This window comes from Sus scrofa, chromosome 7 (genome assembly GCF_054392235.1).
Source record: "Sus scrofa isolate SSC_HxYL_T2T_F1_AM1 chromosome 7, Sscrofa_HxYL_maternal_Yorkshire_Landrace_v2.0, whole genome shotgun sequence".
NCBI lineage: Eukaryota > Metazoa > Chordata > Mammalia > Artiodactyla > Suidae > Sus > Sus scrofa.
In genome coordinates, this window is record NC_139389.1 from 42,764,180 (window position 1) to 42,781,332 (window position 17,153).

At 41.1% G+C, this 17,153-nt stretch overlaps 1 protein-coding gene across 1 annotated transcript in view; it reads left to right on the plus strand.

Moving 5' to 3' along the window:
• The first annotated feature begins 136 nt into the window (after positions 1-136).
• Positions 137-17,153, plus strand: part of DNAH8 (dynein axonemal heavy chain 8) — a 297,717-nt gene continuing 280,700 nt past the window's right edge. Inside the window, exons 1-3 of the mRNA XM_084967979.1 lie at positions 137-170; positions 14,615-15,079; positions 15,190-15,324. Coding sequence (XP_084824105.1) covers positions 14,633-15,079; positions 15,190-15,324 — 582 coding nt within the window. The 5' untranslated portion in view covers positions 137-170; positions 14,615-14,632. The remainder of the gene's footprint in view (positions 171-14,614; positions 15,080-15,189; positions 15,325-17,153) is intronic.

Sequence of the window (17,153 nt, forward strand, 5' to 3'; positions counted from 1 at the left end):
CGCGAAGGCGCGGCAGGGCGGGTGGCTGCTGACTTTCAGCCAATAGCTGCGCGGAGAGCAAATTCGCTTTCTGCTGATTGGGTTCCAGTGAGTGAGCTCCTCCGGCCACAGGTCTGCGCCCAAGACTACAATGCCCAAGGTGCCTTGCGTGTGATGGAGGCAAGCTTGAGGTAAAACAGAAAAACAAACAAAAAAACGCTGCCAGTTTGAAAGCGCGGTTCTCTCAGTTGCTTGATGACCCAATTTTGATTCTGTTTAACTGTTAAAGTTCAGTAACTACTATACCTCAGGGCTGCAAAGTGCTAGGAAGTAGGAATCTGGTGGAAAGAGAATGGGGAGTTATAATTTTTAAATGATAAGGATCCAAAAGTATTCTCTCAGTTTAAGCGGCACGGGATAATTAAAACAACTCTGACTTTGTCAAAAACCTTGGTTCAGGTTTTGGTTCCAATATTTATTAGTTCTAGAATCTTGGAATATTTACCGACCCTTCTCTGAGCTTCCTTGCAGGATTTTGGTGAGGATCACAGGATATTTGTTATGATTTCACTACTATCTAAATGTCCATAACTTGCAGTGTGTTTTATGTTAATTATACTAGGGCATATATTTTAACCGTGTTCAAGCGTTGGTTTGAATGAGGAGCAACGTTTGGTAGCGGAAATTTAAATTATTATAAACACTTTGGAAAATAACTTGACAGCATCCAGAAGTTAAAGATAACACATCCTAGGATCCACTATTAAGTATATATCCTAGAGGATTATTGTGCCTATACTCTAAGTATAAGAAACAAGGTTTGAATTAAAAAAAAAATAGGTGAAGCCGAAATGTCCAAAGTAAGAAAATAGTTTATTTTCATACAGTGGAATAATATACGTAAGTGAAAATTAATGAATGTGGGGGACATATTTCAACATTGATAAATCTTAGAAATAGAAATGAAATAATTAATGTTATATAAGAATTCATATGATCAATACAATTTTTGCTAAGCTTTAAACTCTGCAGTGATATAATGTATTGCTTAGAGCTAAATATACATCCAGTAATGGCATCAGGAAGTGCCTGGGAATAAACAACTCCATTCAGGAACATGATTTCCTCTGTGCAGCAATGAAGGAAGCCAAAGAGGAGGGATACACTTGGGCTTTAAATGTTTTGACATTGTTTTACAGCTTAAGCTGGATGTTGGGTAAATGGATAGTTGTATTATTCTTTATACCTCTCTGTGTATCTTAAATATGTATAAAATACTTTTTAAAAGCTTAAAAGTAGTAAGTGCCACATACAGAAACAAAAGGGAAGATGGCAGTAGTGGGGAAGGAATAGTTTAGAATAGTCAGTATTTTGGAAGGCAGAAATTCCAAATATGGTCTAGAAGTGGTTCTTTTCTTTTGTTTTCTTTTTTTTGGCCATGCCCACAACATCCAGAAATTCTCAGGCCAGGGACTGAACCTGAGCCACCACAGTGACAACACTGAGTCCTTAACCAATAGGCCACCAGGGAACTCCAGAAGTGTTTCCTTTTTGGTAGCAGGGCTATTAGTTTCCTAGAACTGATGTAAAAAATTTCCAAAAATTTGGTGGCTTAAAACAACCAAAATTTACTCTCTCACAATTCTGGAAGCTAGAAGTGTGAAATCAAGTTGTTGGCAGGGCTATACTCTCTCTCTGAAGGCTCCAGGGAAGAATACTTTCTCGCCTCTTCCAGCTTTTGGTGGTTCCACATGTTCCCTGGTTTGTGGCATTATAACGCTAGTCTCTGCCTTGGGCTTCATATGGCCTTCTTCACCGGATCTGAAATCTCTTTCCTCTTCCTCTTCTAAGGACACTAGTCAGAGGATTAAGGGCCCACAGTAGACCCAGGGTGATCTCACCTTGAGGTCCTTACTACATTTGCAAAGACACCATTTTCAAACAAGGTCACATTCACAGACAGACAGGTGCCAGAAGTTAAGTCTTGGACATAGTTTTTTTTTTGAAGGGGACACCATTCAACCCACTGCAAGGTACATATACCTTTTTTTTTTTTTTTCATTTTCGTTTGTAAAATTAAGATTAGGAGATCTATTCAGGGTATGTTTAAGACTTTTTTTTTTTTAATGGCCACACCCATGACATGTGGAAGTTCCTAGGCTGGGGTTGGAATCCTAGCAGCAGCTGGGGCAATGCCAGATCCTTTAACTCACTGTACCAGCAGGGGGTCAAACCCATACCTCCACAGTGACCCGAGCCGCTGCAGTCAGGTTCTTAACCCACTGAGCCACAGTGGGAACTCCTGTTTAAAACAATTTTATGGCAGAGTTCAGTTTCCTTAAGGAACATCATTTCATTATTTGCTTTGGTTCCTTTTTTTTTTTTTACCTAAATAGAATGGACAGCTAAACAGGGTATAAGTGTACTGTTCAGCCATAAACCAGTTATCCTGGAAGCTTGAAGAATTAACTGTGGATAGTTAAAAATCAGTATTTATATTTTACATGAATGGCTGGCTATGTGTTATTTGATAACACGATAATAACAAGATCACATGACTATGTTAGGACAATTATAACAGCAAATATTGATAATCTGTATGCTTTAATTGCACATTACCAACAACATCTAGACATTTCCAATTGCTTATCTTGACATTTTTATTTCTGTCAATAGTATCATCTTTCCCTCAGTCAATGAGGCTTGAAACCAAACATCACAGAGGTATAGATTTTTGTAATAGGAAAGGAACTTAGAGATCATCTTATCTCCTGCATTTTATTTTACAAATGAGGACAACCAGGACTAGAGCACTTTTACAATATGAATTTCAGAACTAATTAGTTGAGTTATTGAGTAGCACAGTCCAGGGCTAACATGCAGATCCTCTGATTACCAGTTCGGTGTATTTTTTTCCTGTACTACACACACTAATACTAATAATACTAACAATAACTAGCATTGATTAAACCATTACCATGTACTGCTGTACTAAGTGTTTCTGTGTACATTCCCTCACTATATTTTCAGGGACATTTAGTTCTCAGGCTCTTGGGCAGTCTAACCATTTAATGTTTTATATATGCTACACAGTGCTTTCTTTCTATTAAGCATCAAGAAAACTCTATGGAAGGTATACTTTTCCCACTTTTCAGGCATCCTCAGGTGTGCTATTATTTGGCAGTATTCTATGAACCTAGTTTTTTGCTAGACTTAATGAAACTACTGCATGGACCATCATGCTAACAAACTTAATACTGTAATACACATTTTTAGGAAAAAAACCTCTGTCCACAGCAGAGATAATGCCAGATCCTTAATCTGCTGAGCCACCAGGGAACTCCTAGTATTATTTTTTTAGAATATATTTTCAAAAGAGGAATTTGTAGGTTAAGGCATACAGATGTATATAATGCTCTTTAAAGGATATGATATTCTGTAATTTGTATACTATATCGGAATATACAGATATACTCCTGACTGGGAAGATGGCAGGGGTTAAACCTGCCACAACCTCATAAGTGTCAAAAATAGGTGGCGAGAGACCCTTTATTACTCACAGCCCAATTAACAGGAGTATCACATGGGAGGCCAGTGCTGGGCAACGATATGGGCCCAGATGCACGCAGTGGATTGTGCGGCAGCTAAGGATTCAGGGCAAAGAGCTTAGCATCTTTTGTAGCAGGCAATAAACAAACTAGTCCCTCTCCCCTGGGAAGTGACGGTTGCTTCTTAGTCACACCATGGATGCTGTTACCTGCTTAAAACGCCTACACACTAGCTAAGGAAACAGCTCAGGGTCAAAGGCCAGAACTTGCAATTTGACAAACTGAGTAAGATGGGCAGGGCCCTGTAAGTTCTTAGGGACTGCCTTGCCCCATAACCTAATACTGTATAATCACTGCATGGTATTTCCTGATATGGATGGACCAGGGCTTATCTACTTTTACTTGTGATTTCAGGTGGCAGATCTTCCAGTTCTCATTTTAGATTGGTCTACTTGAAAGACTGGTTTTAACACCTAATTAAAATGGAGACCCATCAGGTCAGGGGGTGACAAAAAAAGCAGAAATGTACCAGAAAGGGAGGATGGGTGAACCTTGAAAAGTCGTCAGTTTTCTCCAGTCATTCTACTCTTTATATTACTAGTCATAGGTTTCTGAGCAAACAAATTCAAAAGACAACATTTAATCTTCTCTAGTGAGACATTAAGTAACTTCAGAAAATATAAAAGTCATAGGAGAATTTATTTTACATAACTATGTGCTTCCGTGCCAATCCCCTTAAAGCATTCCCTGGAATCCTCTCACGCCCTCAAAAACTCCATCTCTGCAAGTTCCCTGGTGGCCTAGCAGTTAAGGATCCGGCATTGTCACCGCTATGGCTCCTGTCACCGCTGCTGTGGCGGGGGTTCGATCCCTCGCCTGGGAACTTCGGTAGGTGCGGCCAAAAACAACAACAACAAAACAAAAAAACAAAACTATCTTTGGGCACCGGTTCCTTCTGTGGCCCAAGGGCCCTTAAACAGTGTTTCACTTCTGGGGTCGTGGGGTGAGTGACCTGGTCTGTGCCTGCGCAGGGCGGGGAGGGGGCGGGGAAAGCCCTTGTCCCGGAGGCTCAGCGCCCGGCAGAGCCCGCGCGGGGGGCCGGGGAGCGAGCCAGCCTCGCACTCCCAACGGCCGGGCCTGGGTGGCCACGGAGGCCAGGCAGGAGCAGATCCCAGGAGAGCGGCTGCCAGGGGCCGCCCGGCTGAGCTGAGCTGAGCGGAGCGGCGGGTGAGTGCGCCTCAGCGGCGCGAGTTGAGCCGGATTCCTGGCTCCGCCGAGGCCCCGCGGGTCTTCCTCCCCCGGGGGGGACTGGAGTCGGGGCTGAATACAGCCCCTGCCCCCATCTCTCAACTAGTCCCCCTACCTGCCCGGTTCCCACCCGCTGCAACCCCCAGGTGAGCCACCCCGCCCCCTCCTTTGTGAACTCTAGTCTCTGCTGGACCTCCGAGAGACTTCACACCCCACTCCCCCTGTCCCTCCAGGCTTATCTTCTCTCCTCGCTCCTCCTCACTCCCCTACACCCCGAAACTTTCATCGCTAAACTGGCCACTTTCCCCAAGCAAGCAAAGCTTTTCCCTTTCTTGCGTTCGCACCCCGTTAACCCACCTTTTGCCCCAGTAACCTTCTCTCCGTAGTGTCCTAATGGCTCTTCAAACCGAACTCAAATGTTGTCTTCTGTCAAGTTTTTTTCCCCAGAAGTTTCTTTTCCTGCCAGTTTCAACCTTTTGTTCACTCACCTTTCCTTAGCGTCGACCACCCTAAGGATGTAACAGTCTGTCACCCCCACAGCCTCCCTCCGTTGGTGGGTGTTCTAATAGGTGAAAGTACTATGTATATGTGTACACCCACCTCACACAGTTTATACAGTTGGTATTGTTATACACTGTACTACCTGGCTTTTTTGTAACAGTGTCTGTTTCTATATCTGTATATAGAGCTCTACCTCATTATTTTTATCTCTAATGTCTATATTAAAACTTGGGAGGAATTTCCACAGTGGCTCAGTTGTTAACCAATCTGACGAGCATCCATGAGGACGCGGGTTCGATCCCTGGCCTTGCTCAGTGGGTGAAGGATCCTAGGTTGCTGTGGCTGTGGTGTAAGCCAGCGGCTACAGCTCTGATTTGACCCCTAGCCTGGGAACCTCCAAATGCTAAACTTGTGAACAGAGTACTAGGATACAATTAATGGGTCCTTTTATTAAGGAACATTTTAGTTGTTTCCAGAAAGTGGGTTTGTTTTGTTGCCCCTTTTTGCGGTTGCAAACAAACACGTTGCATACATACAAACACATGAAGGTGTATGTATGGTAAGCTAATTTGTATTTACTAAAATTTTCCCATTTCAGCTATGTAATCTTAAAATTTTTGCTACAGTTGTTAGGAATTCTTGTAATTGAAGTAGTTGTATACATTTTCGTACTTAGGATTAAATAGTTGCATAGTCTTTGGAAGTGGTAAGCTGGTACTTTATATTTAGAGTTCATTGCATGACAAGTATAATTTGACATTTGAAAACCATGTAAAAAGTGCATCTCAAATTATTTCATTAGAGAAAGAATTCTACAACTTCTTTGAGCAAAATCTCCCCAAAATGGCAGTGATTATTTATTTATGTATGTATTTTGAGAGTTTCAGGTTTATTTAAAAAATTTAGGCCATAACAAATTACTTAGACTTTATTTCTTAGTCAGGATGGTGATTAATACCTGGTTATCAGTTTTTTAATAGTGAGTGTTCATAGACTACTAGCCATAAAGACTCTTTACGTTCACAAAATAAGAGCTTATCCTGTCTTCAGCTTGAAATATGTATGTCAGTACAAACTGAATTCTTTACATAGTACATGTATTCTGGGAGGGGTATTCTAACGTTTCATAAATTACTCTTTTGTTTTTTTTCCTTGAACAGCTTTATATAAATCCCAAGAAAACTGAGGTAAGGAGACACACATAGAGGTTAGAAAGTGTATGTATATGTTATACTTAAATATATTTACCTGAGGAGTTCTCTGGCAGCCTAGTGGTTAAGGACCTGGCATCATCATTGCTATGGCTCTGGTTACTTGGCCAGGGAACTTCCTCATGCTTCAGGTGTAGCCTAAAAAAATTTTTTTTATTTTAAAAAATATGTTTACCTAGATTGAGGCTAGAGATTATATTTATTAGGTCACCACATGAGCAGTGTAACTCACAATTTCCTCTTTCAGTGAATTTTATTATAAACACGGCGATTTTTTTTTCCCCCACACCTGCGGCATATGGAAGTTCCAGGGCCAGGGACTGAATTCAAGCTGCAGCTGCTGGCCTACACCATAGCACCATAGCTATGGCAACACTGGATTCTTAACCCACTGTGCCCTAGTAGGAACTCCAAACTTGGGGAATTCTTGATTATGAGATTTTCATACAAGATCTAGGAGTGCTATAAAAATTCTGAGTAGAATTGAGCCTAATCCCTAACGTGCTGACCTTAGGAATCTGTATTTGTAGAAAAACCACTTTTTTTTTTTTTTTTTTTTTGCTTTTTAGGGCCACACTCACAGAACTTCCCAGGCTAGGAGTCGAACTGGAGCTACAACTACCGGCCCACACCACAGCCATAGCAACATCAGATCTGAGCTGTGTCTGCAACCTATACCACAGTTCATGGCAACGCCAGATCCTTAACCCACTGATTGAGGCCAGGGATGGAACCTGCAACCTCTTGGTCGGATTCATTTCCTCTGTGCCACGACAGGAACTCCTAGAGAACCATATTTTATTATTTATTTATTTTAGTTGATTTTGAATCCTTGCTGTTTGTGGTCTTTTGGGGAAGATTAAATATTATATGCATAATTCTAAACTCCCCCCCCCCCACTAAATTCTCCCCCTTTTGACCTCTTCATAGTTTGTTCATGGCTTTACCTCTCTAGATTTTTTTTCCTCTCTGCTTCTAATTGAATCCTCCTTATCCTTCAAGACCAGTTTATGTCCAAATCCTCTGGGAAATCCTGTCTGTCTATTTTGTCCACATGAACTTTTCCCTTTTCTAATTTCCTTTTCTGATAGAATGCCACAGGTTTTTTTAAAAACTTCTTTCAATTAAAAAAAAAATTATGACCACTTTTGCAGCATATGGAAATTCCTGGCCCAGGGATTGAAACCAAGCCCCAGCTGGGAACTATGCCACAGCTGTGACAACACTGGATTCTTATCCACTATACCAGGCTGGGGATGGAACCCGTGCCTCAGGTATCAATTTGAGCTGCTGCAGTCAGATTCTTAAACCATAACGCCACAGCAGGAACTCCAGACTTGACAGTTTCAAAAAAAATTTATTGGGAGTTCCCGTTGTGGCGCAGCGGAAATAAATCCGACTAGGAACCATGAGGTTTTGGGTTCCATCCCTGGCCTTGCTCAGTGGGTTAAGGACCCAGCATTGCCGTTAGCTGTGGTGTAGGTCGAAGATGCGGCTCCGATCCCGCGTTGCTGTGGTTCTGGTGTAGGCTGGCGGCTACAGTTCCGATTGGACCCCTAGGCTGGAACCTCCATATGCTGTGGGTGTAGCCCTAAAAAGATAAAAAAAAAAATTATTAAAATGTAGTTGATTTACAATGTTGTATTAGTTTCTGCTGTACAGCAAAGTGACTCAGATATGTGCCTATCTATTCACATATATTCTTTTTCATATTATTTTCCATTATGATTTATCACAGGACATTGATATATTCTGTGATATTCTTGTGCTGTACAGTAGGATCTCTTTGTTTTTCCAGAACTCCACATTTTACTCTCTTGTTTGATTCGCAAAGATTACTTTATCTCCCCAATTAGATTGTGGCTTCTAGAGGACAAGAGTCTTGTCTGTCTCCCAGAGTGACTATCATAGCCCTGGGCATATACTGGTTACCACTTTGAATGGTGGCGGCGGCTGTGGCACAGAAATAGAAGGAGAAAAAGTTGTTTTTTTTCTTTTTCTATTCTCTGTCTCTTCCTCCCAGCTTTCTTTTCTTCATTTTCCCTTTTACTTGCTTTCAATTTTCCTTATCTAAGCCTATTGATTCAACGTGACCTTAGTCATACATATTGTTCAGCCTAACTGGTCGTATTCAGGACTAAAGCATTTTTAGCTTTTAATATCCTTTCTTTGCAAGATTACAAATAGCTATGTGAGCAAAGGTTGGAGGAACTGGTGCCTGTAGGTGGGTAACAGTTCCTCAATGCCTTAAACTGATTCTGTATCTTTTTACCTTTCTCTTGTGTTTAGTTTCACAACACACACATACACACACACACACACACACACACACACACACACACACACTGCTCCCCGCCCCCCGCAGATTTGAGGAGAATTTTTCCAAACTGAAAGGTCCTGTTAGACTGTCAATAAATTTGTCGTTTTCTTAGTTCACTGTTTTATCATATTTACTTTTTCTTTCTTTTAATAGCATTTTAAAGTTGAGGTATACTTCATGTAACATCCACGTTAAAATGCATTCTTCAGTAATTTTTCTTATACTCACTGTGGGATGCGATCACAGCCAATATCTAAATCCAGAACATTTCCATCACCCCCGAAAAGCAACCCATGCCTCTTTAGCAGTTAGTCCCAATTTTTCCTTTTCCCACCACCTGGCAACCACTAATCTACTTTGTCTCTATGAGTTTGCCTTTTTTTGGACATTTTATGTAAATAAACTCATACATGGCCTTTTGTGACTGGATCCCTTCGCTTAGTGTGATGTTTTCAAGGTTCATTCATGTTGTGCATATATAGTGCTGTTTTCCTTCTATGGCTAATCCTCCATTGTATGGATATGCCACACCTTTTGTTTAACCCATTCATCATCACCTGATTGGTCATTTGAGTTGTTTTCCTTTGGGGGCTATTATGAATAATGCTTCTATAACATTTATATACAATTTTCTGTGTACACATATGTCATCAGTTCTCTTGGGTGGAATTAGTAGTTGCACCGAGGAGTGGAATTACTGGGTCATGTGGTAGTTCTATGTTTAGATTTTGAGGAACTGCCAAACTGTTTTCCATGGAGGCTGTACTATTTTACTCTTTACTATTGCTCTCATCAGCAATGTATGAATATTTAAATTTCTCTACATCCTTGCCAACATTTTTTACTGTCTTTTAAAGAAAAAGTGATAGCCATCCTAGTGGGTGTGAAGTATTTATCTTATTGTAGTTTTGGTTTGCATTTCCCTAATGGTGTTGAGCCATTTTTTCCACGTGCTTGTTAACTATTTGTATATCTTCTTTCTGAAATGTCTATTCTTACTCTTTCTTCATTTTTATTTATATTTAATTTTTACTTTTTCAGGCCACACTCGAGACACATGGAGGTTCCCAGGCTAGGGGCTGAATGGGAGCTACAGCTGCTGGCCTACACCACAGCCAGAGCCACGCAGGGTCCAAGCCACATCTGTGACCTACACCACAGCTCATGGCAAAGCTGGATCCTTAACCCACTGAGTGAGCCTGGGGATTGAACCCACATCCTCATGGATCCTAGTTGGATTTGTTAACTTCTGAGCCACCAAGGGAACTCCTTTATTCATTTTTAAATTACTTTTTAAAAATTTAGTTGTCTTTTTGTTGTTGAGTTGTGAGAAGTTCTTTATATATTCTGGATACTAGATCCCTTTCAGATATATGATTTGCAAATATTTTCCCCCATTCTCTGGGATACTTTTTCACGTTTTTTTTTTTTTTTTTTTTTTGGCCATGCAGGTGGCATGACGAAGTTCCCAGGCCAGTGATCAAACCTGTACCTCAGCAGTGACCCAAGCCACTGCAGTGACAACACGGGATCCTGTTACACCACAAGGGAACTCCTCACTTTCTTGATAGTGACTTTGCTGCATAAAAGTTTTTTATTTTGGAGTTTCTGATGTGGCACATGGGTTAAGGATCTGGCATTGTGCAGCAGCTATGGTATAGGTTGAAAATATGGCTCAGATTTGATCCCTGGCCCAGGAACTTTCTTATGCCATGGGTGCAGCTGAAAAAGGAAAAAAAAAGTTTTTCATTTTGATGAGGTTTATTTTTTCTTTGATTACTCGTAGCTTTTGGTATCATATCTAAAATACTGTTCCCTGGAGTTCTCCTGTGATGCAGTAAGTTAAGTGTCTGGTGTTGTTACTGCTGTGGTCACTGCTGCTATGGCTCAGGTTTGATCCCTGGCGTGGGAACGGCTATATGTGCAGATGCCTCCAAAAAAAAAAAAAAAAACCCAGAACATAGAAGCTATTCCCTATCTCAGCACGCACAGAACCTGGCATTTACTTGTTGACAATATTACTTCTCCATTCTTCTGCACAGATCTCATACGCACCCTATCAAGGCTTGTCTTAAATGACAGTTCCTCAGAGATTTTCCTCCTGTACTTTCTCCTCTGATACTACAGATTTTTGTGCACACTTTGGCAAGTGCTTAGGAAATTTTAAGTGTTCGTTGGTGTGTTTACCTCCCTCAGTAGGCTTTGAGCTCCTTGCCGATGCCTAGAAGTGAGAGAGCAGTGCTGATTTCAGGAACTGCCAGAGCAGCTGTGACACCAGGCGGCACAGAATGCAAAGGCAATGGAAGAGACTGGAGAGAGGGAGCAGAACTGAGTCAGGAAAGCCCTGGAGGACACAAGAGTTTGTATTTGGCACCCAGAGGAGGACAGTAAATAGGGCCATAATATGATATGATTTGATCTGAAATTTAAAAAGATCATTCTTTGGTGTGTAATTAGGTTAAGACCTGTAACTTCCCTGGATCTACTTTCATTATCAGTCAAAAGGGAGAGTTAGACTAGACGATTGCTAAGGTTTATTTTCTAGTTCTGAAAATATGTGTCGTGAATTAACTATCTGGGTTCTCCAAGGACTGAATTATGTTAGATAATAACATTTTCTGAAAATTTAATCTGTGCCAACACTTAATAAATTGTAGCCATTTTAAATGGAAAACTCACTAGGATTTATTGCATATGTCCTCGATTTCTTAAACAAAATAACATGATTCAATTTTAGCCTTTTCTTGATGGCTTAAATAATAGCAGCGCTGTATTGGCTTAAGTAACTGTGTGGCTCCAGAAAGAGCACTGATTGCCTATAGAGAAACACTCCAGTCCTACTGAGCTCAATCAGTACATGCATTTTACCATTTATTGAAATTCAGTTTTGCTTTGGTTTCAGAAACCAGACAACAATGCCTTATCAATGGCCTTTGAGGGAAGGCATTATTCTCTTACAGGATAAAGTGAATTGTTTTCCAGAATGCAAAAGCATAATTTTGAATGGAGGGACATGTAGTTGATACAACTTCACTAGTATGTATCATCATACTTGTTCATGAGTTACTGTAGATGGCATGACCAGCTCCTCTAGGTCAGTTTCAAATGTAAAAATGTAATGCGCAGACAACTCTTGGGTTCTGTAGATTTTTAATGTGTCCCATAATAACTCAGAGATGTTTAACTAGTTACTATCAAAGCAAATTTACTCTTGTGTGAAGAAGATAAGTTAGATTTTGGCCAAGGATCATATACAAAAACCAATCCTGGTGATTTTTATTATTTTATTAATTAATTTAATTGATTGATTTTTATTAGCCAATTCATTCATATTTAATCGATGCAGCAAAACTGAATGTGAACAGAACCTGTACTTTGAAAGTCTGGGAGTTCCCGTTGTGGCTCAGCAGTAACGAACCTGAGTAGTATCCATGAGGATGTGGGTTTGATCCTTGGCTTCATTCAGTGGGTTAAGGATCCAGCATTGCTGTGGCTGTGGTGTAGGCTGGTGGTTGCAGCTCTGATTCGACCCCTAGCCAGGGAATTTCTATGTGCCGTGGGCACAGCCCTGTTAAAAAAAAAAAGCCATAAATCTAAGACATTTAGACTATAAAACACAATAATTTCCTCAAGAAGACAAAGTTAGAGCACAGATCAAAAGTTTGACAGCAATTAACACATGCTTCATCATAAAAATTGGAAGGGGAACTTGCAAATAATTTCCTGTGAATATATTTTCAACATTTATGGTATTGGGGGCCATGAAATGATAACTATTAGGATACATTAATACTCAAGTTCAAGAAAAAAAATGATCTGATAATAAAATGAATATTAGACATTGATATTGTTATTAAATTCATTAGAATGTTTTTGGCCATGCTGATGGCATGCAGAAGTTCCTGGGTCAGGGATCAACCCCCAAGCAATGACAACACTGCCAATCCTGGTGATTTTAGAAATCCTTATAAAAGAGAGAGGAAAGAGGAATGAGGGAAAAAAAATACTTCAGACAGTTTGAGAGCATCATTTCTTATTTCTACATCTTGGATGTGGGTGGGTAAACTAGTTATCTGGCAGCTAAAAGGTTAGTCTGGGTCTTTCTGTTCTTGAATAGGCCAACCTAGGATATCACAGAAAACAATTTGAGCTGTTTATGGATCCTTTGGAAAACCTGGAGAGGGCAGATGTCAGGTGCTGGTTACAGGCTGTCTCTGTCTTCTGGAGGGCTGCTTGCTGGTGTTCATTCATAAGAAACACCTGCATTACTTGAGCCAGGTCTGCGCTAGTGTCCTCAGAATCTCTCGCTAGAAAGCCTTTTCTTTTCTTTTCTTTTTTGTTTTTTGTCTTTTCTAGGGCCACACTGGCGGCATATGGAGGTTCCCAGGCTAGGGGTTCAATCAGAGCTGTAGCCACCGGCCTACACCACAGCCACAGCTACTCCAGATCCGAGCCGCATCTGCGACCTACACCACAGCTCACGGCAACGCCGGATCCTTAACCCACTGAGTGAGGCCGGGGATCGAACCCACAACCTCATGGTTCCTAGTTGGATTCGTTAACTACTGTGCCACGATGGGAACTCCTAGAAAGCCTTTTCTTTTAATGAAAACATCTTTTTTTCCCTCTGGGGACTTTATTGATTGATTTTTTTTTCTTTTTATGGCCACACCTGCGGCATAAGGCAGTTCCCAGGCTAGGGATTGAATTGGAGCCGAAGCTGCAGGCCTATGCCACAGCCACAGCAATGCAGGATCTAAGCTGCATCTGTGACCTGTGCTGCAGCTTGCAGCAAGACTAGATGCTTGAACCACTGAGGGAGGCCAGGGATTGAATCTGCATCCTCACAAGCGCTCCCTAGAAAGCCTCTTTATCTTCTTCTTTTGAACTATCTGCTTTGGAATTTATTCTTTTGTTCTTCAAGTATTTACTATTATTCTGGTATCTGGATCTTTGCCATATCCTGAAAGCTTATTTATTTTGATGGAGGCCTGATTATTGTCCTAAATATGATTTTTTTTCCTGTAACGTTTTCTCCTATTCCACTGCTGTTCTCTAGTTTTCCTGCTTATGTGCTCATGATAATGTCCACACTCTGTTATAATTAGAGCTTTTCTGATTGTGTAGGTTGGATTTATAGTTTACTTTAGTAAATAGTCACAATCACATTTTAACATACATTTTATGTTTGAACTTGGGATATTCATTTTGGCTGCTGAGAGGATGTTTTATGGTTTTTCAGGGTTCTTGGTTATGTTCCTATAGATGAGCTGGCTGGACAGTTAAGTGTCTGATTGGTGAATTGTATACTAACAGAGTTCTTCCAAGCAAAGAATATTTAGTCCATGTCGTTCTTTGCTTGGTCCATTGGATGAATAAATACCCTGGCATAGATCATCAGTTGGTCTTAGAATACAGGGGTTCTGGGTCCTTTTTCAGCCCTTTTTACATATCTGAGGACAGGTGCGCTGCTATCAGTTGCAGTTACTACGATAAGGATGAGATGTGTATGGAACGGCAGTCCTCTAGGGTCATGTCATAATCAAGAGGAGCACTTATAGTTTGAAAAAGCCCATACAGGTGTGTGTGTGTGTGCATGCACGCTGTCCACTTTAAAAATTCTCTCTCTAGCCCTGGAAACTTAGTTTCTTAGATAATGCCATATGGGAGAAATAGATAATTTTGCTACTTGTCTAGCTTCAAGGGGAGAACTAAATTAACATGTAACACTCAATTTATTGAAGAGTTTTTTTTTTTTTTTAAAGCATTTTATAATCGTAGGTTTTGAAGTTTAAGGTGCTCTGCAGGTGGAAGGAGTGGAAAACATGAGCGGTGAAGAAGGTGACCCACCCCCTCCAGAGGAAGAAGTTCCTCCCTCTCCGGGAGAGGCTGCACCTCCTAGTTCAGAAGACGTTGCACCTCCGGATCCAGAAAGCGAGGCTCCACCCCCTCCCGAAGAGGCTCCTCCTCCTTCCAGGGAAGAGGCCCCGCCCCCTCCAAAAGAGACCTTTGAAGAAGATCCTGTCTCACTTTCTGGAAAAGGCCCTGCTTCCTCTTTAAGTGATTATTTGAATCTCGTTTCTTCTGATGAAAGGATAGTAATGCCAGGCGGTGATGACCTGGATCTGAATAGGATTCGACCTAGGTCTGCGCCCCGAATCGCTCAATCTATGCTTTCTGATGTGCTCTCTCAGTCTTCTGGCAAGTCATCCAAATATCGCCGGAGTATGAGTGGCATTCCGAATCTACAGGAAACATTGAAAGAGAGACAGGTGCTGCTTGTAATACCATTTTTTCATATGTGTCACTTTTATTTTGAATGAAACGTTTTGGTGGTTTTTCTTCAAAATTGCAGTTTTTACACATGGTTTTCACTCTTTAGGCAAGATTTAGAGATGCAAGGGAAGGCCGAAAAATGAAAATGGACCCTTCATACAAATATATATTTGAAGTTTTATCAGAAAAGCTTGGCCTGGACATAGCAACTGTTGAAGAATTAATTTTGGATTGCCCATCTGTAAGTTTAAAGTCTTATCATTATTTTTAAATTGCTCTCTGATAAGTGATTGATTTAAGAAACTTGAATCACCGTGAATGACAAAACATTTTGAAAGAGAAGGTTGGGATTTAACTGCCTAGAGAAGAAGCTTTATTTTATACAATGATAGCCAGTTGGGTGATAATTCTAGTCTGATCTACTATTGTGGAGGTAGGAAAGAAAAGAGTTGGCAAATAGAATTGAGCTAAGGTCCGAGCTCAAAATGTCTAGATGTGAGAGGGGCAGGTAGGCACAGGTTGAGTGATATTTTAAAAGTACAGGTTACATAAACTACATGTACAAATCATTTGGATAGAATAACAAACTGCATAAACAGAGGTAGGAAACAGTGGCTTTTGCATGAATGTAGTCGAAAATAAGGAGGTGACTGCCATTGTCTCTGAGTACTAGGGACCGTCCTGGATTATGCCTTCTTTTCTGGCATAATTAACAGTTTCTCCTTTCACTCCTTAAAGGGTCCCCAGTTTTGGACGATGAATTTATATGGTCACCCTAATTATAGTAATATATGATTAAATGACTTTCATAGCAGCTCCCTGAAGCAGTGTCATAGCTTCCTTTCAGCTCTGGTTCTAAATTCATTTTTGATAAAATGACTATTAGTTTCTTGAGGGTTTTTTTTAAAATCAGGTTTAGGAGTGGCCTGTGCTGGAGCCTCTGCAAGACCAGTGAGCAGGTACATGCTAGTGGTGAGCTGATCGTCTCACTAGTGAGAGTTGGGTCGAGGGTAGTATTGTGGTGAGGTTGCCATTATCAGGGTCCATACTCCCTGGTGGAAACCACTGAACTTGGGCAAAACTCTTTAGCTTGCTCTAGGAGCCAATATTCCATGGCAAGTTTCCTAAAAAAGCCTCTCCCTTGCTTGATTGCAGTATATTATCAAGTTTTGAAAGTTGTCTGCTTTTCATTTCATCCATGGCCCTTATAAAACTTTATTTTTTAATTTAATTTAATTTAATTTTGCTTTTTTTAGGGCCACACCAGCAGCATATAGAGGTTCCCAGGCTAGGGGTTGGAGCGGAGCTGTAGCTGCTGGCCTACGCCACAGCCACAGCAACGCCAGATCCGAGCCTCTTCTGCGACTTACACCACAGCTTATGGCAGTGCTGGATCCTTAACCCAGTGAGCAAGGCCAGGGATCGAACCTGCATCCTCATGGATCCTAATCAGGTTCTTTACTGCTGAGCCACAATGGGAACTCCAGCATTCTGTATTTATTTATTTATTTTTGGTCTTTTTTTGCTATTTCTTGGGCTGCTCCCGCAGCATATGGAGATTCCCAGGCTAGGGGTCAGATTGGAGCTGTAGCCTCCGGCCTACGCCAGAGGTACAGTAACGTGAGATCCGAGCCGCGTCTGCAACCTACACCACAGCCCACGGCAACGCCGGATCCTTAACCCACTGAGCAAGGGCAGGGACCAAACCGGCAACCTCATGGTTCCTAGTCGGATTCGTTAACCACTGCACCACGACGGGAACTCCAGCATTCTGTATTTTTAAGAAGTTCCCTAGCTGCTTTTCTGATGCATGCTAAAGTTTGAGAAGCAGTGTCCTAGGGGAAGAAACTTTGCCAGACCTGAGATTCTTTCTGTAGTAAGTGATCAGTAAGTGAAGAAAAACCAGGAAGCCATTGCCCGAGAAAGATACGAATGTATGAAATTGGTGGAACTGGATGAAGGGAGTTCAGTAACTTTGTGTTTCCCTAGTGATGTGTGAAAGTTTTTGTTTATGTGACCTAGTTTTCAACTTACTAAGATAATTATTCTGACTCATACGTAATTAAATTC